At 39.8% G+C, this 6,686-nt stretch overlaps 1 protein-coding gene across 2 annotated transcripts; it reads right to left on the reverse strand.

Moving 5' to 3' along the window:
* Positions 1 to 253: 253 nt before the first annotated feature.
* LOC121320402 (cysteinyl leukotriene receptor 2-like) lies at positions 254 to 6,470 on the reverse strand. 2 transcript variants are annotated; one of them, XM_041258692.1, is made up of 3 exons: positions 6,339 to 6,470; positions 3,922 to 4,385; positions 254 to 2,225 (listed from the first exon to the last, which is right to left on the reverse strand). In XM_041258692.1, the coding sequence occupies exon 3, from the start codon at positions 2,182 to 2,184 to the stop codon at positions 1,219 to 1,221; it is 966 nt and encodes a 321-aa protein (XP_041114626.1). In that variant the 5' UTR covers positions 2,185 to 2,225; positions 3,922 to 4,385; positions 6,339 to 6,470; the 3' UTR covers positions 254 to 1,218. The 2 variants fall into 2 exon arrangements, with proteins under 2 accessions (XP_041114626.1, XP_041114625.1); XM_041258691.1 differs by lacking the exon at positions 3,922 to 4,385 and having other exon boundaries at positions 255 to 2,225.
* Between the last annotated feature and the right edge of the window lie 216 nt (positions 6,471 to 6,686).

Consider the following 6,686-nt stretch of genomic DNA (forward strand, 5'->3'; position numbering starts at 1 on the left):
TTCCAAATCCTGTTATCCTGTAATAAAATTACAAGGCACAGTTTGTATAAACCAATGTCAAAAAGGTACTTAACGACTGCAGCCTGTCGTTGAACCGAATGACTGATTCAGTTAAGTGGAATCAGCAGAACTTTTTTTTTTTAAAGGAGAGACCAAAACACTTGTCATGTACAGCAATAACAAAACTAGAGGACAAATCTAGTGTATTTGGAGACAACAGACTCCTTAGTAAAAGAAAAAGTCTTGTTGCATACTTGATGCACCCTGTAGTTATGTGTAGTTATCATGGTTTATTTGCTGAAAATCATATCTCCCCTGAACTAAATGAGAATTCCAACAGGGGTTGACCTGTTCTAGAATGGCTCAAATCCTCTTTGTTGAACGCATCTAAAAAAGCTTACATTACAAAAAAGCTCAATTTGCATGCAACATAAAACACAAAATACATTGGCAGGTAAGCTTTAATGTATGGTCTAGTACATGATTAGATTAATATACTATATGCTGTACATTAACACAGATGTACATGTCTCTTGTGGATGTATACATGGTTACAGTTTAAATGTTTTAAGTAATAGTGAGTACATCTTTTAAAATGCCAACAACGTGCATTTTATTATATACGATAGCTGTTCCATAGACGAGGTGTCAAACTTCCTAGAAATGGTTGATATACACACTGTATAATTTTACCACATCCAGTGTCCGTAAAGTGTTCAAGTGGGTTGAGATTAAAATCTAAATGTTTTCTAACGAATAGCAGTTGAGTTATAACAGTATCTGTAAGACACACATACAAAAACAGCCACGTAAAAAAGAAAGCCTTATATTGTTGTGATCAGTCAAGATATGATACATACAAAAGAAGTTATGGTAAAATAAAAAAAAAAAAAAAACATAAGATAAGACTGAATGGGAAGCGTGCGGCCATCGTCATGAGTGAACATATCCAAATTAAACAGATGAATTCGGAGAGATCAACAGTAATTTGAAACAATGTTATTGACCCAGTCATTCTGTCATTTGGATTTGAATAAATGCAAAAGCGTTTAAAAATAAGATTTAAAAAAATATTCAGTAGCGTAATGTACAGAACATGTCTTCTGGGCTAGAAAAGTTATTCTATAAAATATGATTCACAAAATACAATCAAGTAAAGAGCTCCCAAGTAAAGGCACTTTTTTTGGAATTCACAGAAGATATGAAAACACAGAGCCCTCAGTTAGGGTCCTTCGTATTTAGCTGCTTTAATTCTGTCTGTTGTTTGCGCTTTCTCCACCAATACATGAAGTTTTCTCCCACAAAGAAATACAACAGCGGGTCCAAGCAACTGTTTGATGCTGCAAGGCAGAGGGTGACCACAGCTACCTTATGTATGCAGTTAATATAGTCACAGCTCTCACTGCTGGGCAGCAAGGACTGTATCCTGTAGGTCTCCAAAAAAAGCGTCCTGACTATGTGGTAAGGCAAAAAGCAAATTAAAAAAATACAAGTGACAATGATAACCATGGCGGCTGACTTTTTATGGGAGGGTCTCTTCTTTTGCGTGTTTCTGGGTTTCATTAAGGTTTTGACAACAAAGAAGTAGCAGACAACAATGACAGTGAAAGGTATAAGGCACCCTATCAAAAGAACCACATAGTTCATCAATAAAATAGTTTGCACACTTCTACTTTCAGGATCTAGGCATTTCACTTTGTCTCCCTGATTTTTAATCCCAGATAAAAGCAATGGGGAAGAAGCTGCCGCAACAAAAAACCAAACTATGCAGCACACTATTTTGGCACTGTCTGTGTTTCTGAGCATCACAAATTTATAGGGGCGCACTATGGCCAAGAAACGCATAATACTGAGCACCATCAGGAAATAGATGCTGCTGTACATGGTTAGGTAAAAAGCATAAGACATGATTCTGCACATGGCATCCCCAAAAATCCAGTGTGACTCCATCAGGTAGTAAGTCACGCGGAAGGGAAGAGCGCACACCAGTATTAAGTCAGAGATTAGCAAGTTAAACAGGTACATGTTGACTGAACTCCATTTCTTTTTAGGCTTGCAGAAGATGATCAAGGAGACACCATTTCCAAAAAACCCAACAACCCAGATAGTTAAGTACGTTGCAGGGTAGACGTGGTACTTGAAGTCATTGATGGAACAGTTGGGATGGCTGCTGGAGTTATTCATGTTTGTTTCACCTGGGATTCAACAGGGTTTTGTTTTTCTTTCTGCAGAAAAAAAAGAAGCACAACTGATTATCTTGACAAGCAACCTTAGCAAGTACACTGCAACCTGGAAAGCACTTCATTGTGTAACAATTACAGAAAACACAAAATATCATTGCATAAACCGAATAGTAAACACCTCATGAAGTTTCTTTGGTCCAATATGTTAAATATCCCGCCAGCAACCTGGCACTTTAACTCTTTTTACTAAGACACTGTGACAGACAGGCCGGGCGAATGGTTTATATCAGTGGACCGAAAGGAGGTGTATTCTACATCCCTATTCATCCAGCGCACAGGAAGTATCTCTGCTTTGCCTTTCAGAGGACCTTCGCCTTTCCATGTTGCCATTCAGCCTCTCCTTAGCCCCCCACACTTTTTCAAAGTGCATGGATGTCATTCTAGCTCCCTTACGGCTGCAAGGGATCAGGGTGATGAACTACCTGGATGACTGGTCGATCTGTCCCAGTTGCAGGAAGGAGCAGTAGCCCATACAGCAATTGTGATGAGCACCTGTTGAAGCTGGGTCTCACCCTCAGTGATGCCAAAGCCAATTAATACTGTTTTTTAAAGTACGGTCTACTTGGGTCTTTGGCTGGATTCCCTTACAATGCGAGCCTACCTTTTGGACGACAGAGTAGCTGCCATTCGCAACTGTCTGGCCCTGTTCAACAAGGGTTCACAGTACAATTGGTGTTATGTTAAAAACTACTGCATCTGATGGCCACAGCCTCATCAGCCACCCAACTGGGGTTACTCCAGATACATTCAATCCAAGTGTGGCTCAGTGCCTTTCGGCTACACCCCAAGTGCAACAGACACCGTTGGCTGACCATGTCTCACCTATGCTGGGAAGCCCTGCGTTGGTGGAGGCAAGCTACTCACCGAGCAAAGGCATAAGGATGGGAGTGATACACAACCGTCAGTTGGTGATGAGAGACGCATCCAACTGTTGCCAGAGTGTACCTAGCAGCCATATCTGTATGCCATGTCTACTGGGTACTCAGATACTAGCAACACGGTTTTTGAAGGGTGCTTGGTGGTTACGACCCCCAAGGAAGGTCGTTCTCCCTGAATGAAGCCTTGATTTTGTACTGGAAGCTCCCCTGCTTGAGCCCATACATTTCATAGAGTTGAAGTATCTGTCTATGAACACAGCCTTCTTCTTGGCTATCACCTCTGCAAAGCGGGTCAGTGAGCCACAGGCGCTGTTGATACACAGCTATTGTATGCGTATTTGGGATGATGATATCAGGGTATCACTACATACAAACCCTGCCTTCCTTCCTAAGGTGATCACAGCCTTCCACATGAATCTGTCTCTCTGTGGAATTATTAACTGGTTTGACCATTAGCAACCATTAATTCAGGTTCGTATGATGTAAAGATCTGTGTGTTTGGGGACCAAATATAGACATGTTCTGTTATTTGAAAACAAACAAAACTCGTTCAAATAATAGTTTCTCTTTTTAGTACTGTAATACTTTGATATCACACGGCCATTTGATAAAGTACCTAATAAATCAACTATTTATTAAAATGAGGAACTAGAGACATTTCAGTGTATTGAAATGCATTGCATTGCCCTTCGTTACAATAACTTCTCCAGGGTGTTGAAAGAGGTACTTGCAGCCCAGCACTGAGCAAAGGGCTCAGTTGAGTTGTACTCTCAAAGATGTTGTGTTACAAATGGTACAACCTCAGGCGACAGCGAGCAGATGATGGCGAATTAGCCTCCCCAGGCGACGGTGAGCAGGCCTCCCCAGGCAACAGTGGGACTTCAGGTTCATCCTACTCCTCATCTGTGGTCCTGGTTGACCTCCTCATGCCCACATCGATAGCAGTAGGCACACCACTCCTTATCTTTCTGCTCCACAGTGGAGTACTCCCCCTGTATCACAGGGGTCACATGGCAGGATCATAGGGTCCATCTCCCCCTTCTCTCGTGTTCAGGAGCAGCAGCGACTCCTGTTTCTCCTCCATTTTTGTGGTGCCTCATCCAGTCTTGGTTGGACAACCTGCTCCTTCTCCCAACAAGTTAGATGATATGTGCCCAACCTTGCCACACACGAAGCACCACTCTTCCCCTTTCAGGCAGGTAAGGCAAACCCCTGGTGGCTGCTGCTGCTCCTCTGATCATCCTACTTCTCTGGGAGTGGGCAGCTGTTACACGTATTTAATAATAAATTAACAAATAAACAGGTTGAACAAAATGCTCCCTGTGCAGCCAAACTGCCGGTCTTTTATATTATGGCTCAGGGCGTAACTAGCTATTAATTCATTATCTTATTACCCCTTAGTTAAACAATCAGTAGCTGGCAGTCACACATTCTCACGAGGTATTTTCTAAAAACTAAAATAAAACAATAACAAATAAAGGCGGACGTCACCTCGCTCGTCCTGCCAAACAATACAAATCATAATATGCACAGGGGTACCCCGTCACACTGCTAAAATGTTTTTTGGTTTATTTTTTTCCTTAAGTTGTATGATAAGTTCACTGCATTTTTTATAAAATGTGGTGTGCAGGGTGAGTCATATTGAAAGCTGCAATGTGAATATTTTTACACTGCATTGCTAAGCTGATGCAGAGCTTCATCTGGCATATATTTATTTATGTATTGCATTTATATAGCGCTTTTTATACAAAAGTATCTCAAAGCACTGTACAGTACATAGCAGAAAAAAAGAACAAACCACAATACATTTGTATAGCATGTCACACATACAACTGCAACTATCAGATCATTTAAATAACAGATTTAAATAACAATATAATAATACAAAAGCAGCAATTTTAAAGTTACATTAAAACCCACTAAGGTAAGAAAGCCAATTTATAAAAATGTGTTTTTAGTCTTGACTTGAAAACTGTAACAGTCCCAGCTTCCCTGACAAATGAAGGCAGAGCATTCCATAACTTAGGAGCTCTACAAGAAAAAGCCCTCCCTCCCATGTTGCTTTTATTGACTCTAGGAATAGCCAGCAGCCCTGCATCCTGTGATTTCAGAGTGCGGTTTGTAAGATATGGAGTCACTAACTCCTGCAATAATTAGGTGCTAATCCATTCAGGGCCTTGTAACTTAAGAGTAATATCTTAAAATTAATTATATACTGCACAAGGAGCCAGCGTAAAGAGGCCAAAACATGGGTAATATGTTCACTTTTCCTGGTTTTAGTCAGAATTCTAGCGGCGGTATTCTGAATCAGCTGCAAGTGGGATACCACACGTTTTGGGACACCAGAAAAAAGTGCATTAGAATAATCAATTCTAGATGAAACAAAGGCATGCATCAGTCTCTTGGCATCAGAGATGGAAATAATTGGTCTTAGTTTGGCTATATTTCTCAAATGTTAAAAGATACTTTAGTAACTTCCCTAATATGAGTCTAAAATGATAGATCAGGATCAAAGATGACCCTCAAACAGTTAATTTCTAGTTTAAGTTTTGATGAGACTGCAAGGGTTGAGCTCATGTAGTTCCACATTTCCTTTTAGTTGGTTCTGTGAGCTCACTAGCATAAGTTTATCGTGCTTTTCCTTTGTATGTACCATAGCTTACCTTGGTACTAATATGCTTTTCCATACCTCGCTCTTTGAAATGCTTACCTATCCTTTACTTTGCTTTCACTGTGCTTTATTACACTTTTCTATGCTTTTACTATGGTAAACTCTTAAAGACAAAAACAAGACAAAGAGCATGCAGTACATTAATCATTAGCTTACAGCACAAGTAGGATCACCAGTAGACTGGGTGTTCACTCGTAGATAAAACAGCAGTCTCCAAGCAAAAAAGCAACCACTTATTAATGTAAAGGCATTCTAAAAAATTAATTATTTTTAGATGCAAATACTTTTAGTTTAAAAATGTAATGTGAAAAAATCTTGGTGGATTTTTCATACACTGTTACCACTACTCGTATCATTTGTTTCACAGTAATACATTTGTTTGTGGATCAATGAGTCATGAGTGGCATTTTTTTCACAAAACAAGACCAGTGAAAACATAGGATCCAACACCACATTTAAGCAAAACATTTGGACACTATGAGAAATTTCAACAGGAAAAAACATAATATTTTAATACAAAATCACCCTTAACATGAAGAAACTTACCTTTTTAGACTGCTGCCAGTCCACTGTGCTTCTTTGTTTTTCTAATTAAATCGACATGGGCAGTACATTGACTTCCTTCTCTTTAAGAAAATCATTCTGCAGCAATTGAGTGCAGTGGGTTAAGCTCCAGGCTGAACATGAAACTCTCAAGCTAGCTTATTTATCATGTGAATGGGAGGAACCAGAAGCTCTTGGCTCACTAACAGGCTTGTCCTGTATTCTCTCGTGTTATCTGAAACCATTTTCATAAAGCATCAAAGGATAACTTTTACATAAGAACTAGGTAATAGATGTAAACTAGGGTTGATCGCCAGAGTCACAGTAATTGAGAATGATTTTACTTTACAG

This window comes from Polyodon spathula, chromosome 9 (assembly GCF_017654505.1).
Source record: "Polyodon spathula isolate WHYD16114869_AA chromosome 9, ASM1765450v1, whole genome shotgun sequence".
Taxonomy (NCBI): Eukaryota; Metazoa; Chordata; class Actinopteri; order Acipenseriformes; family Polyodontidae; genus Polyodon; species Polyodon spathula.

What these genes read in the sequence shown, in the direction of transcription:
- LOC121320402 (XM_041258692.1), bottom strand. Translation starts at nt 2,184, where the DNA reads ATGAATAACTCCAGCAGCCATCCCAACTGTTCCATCAATGACTTCAAG.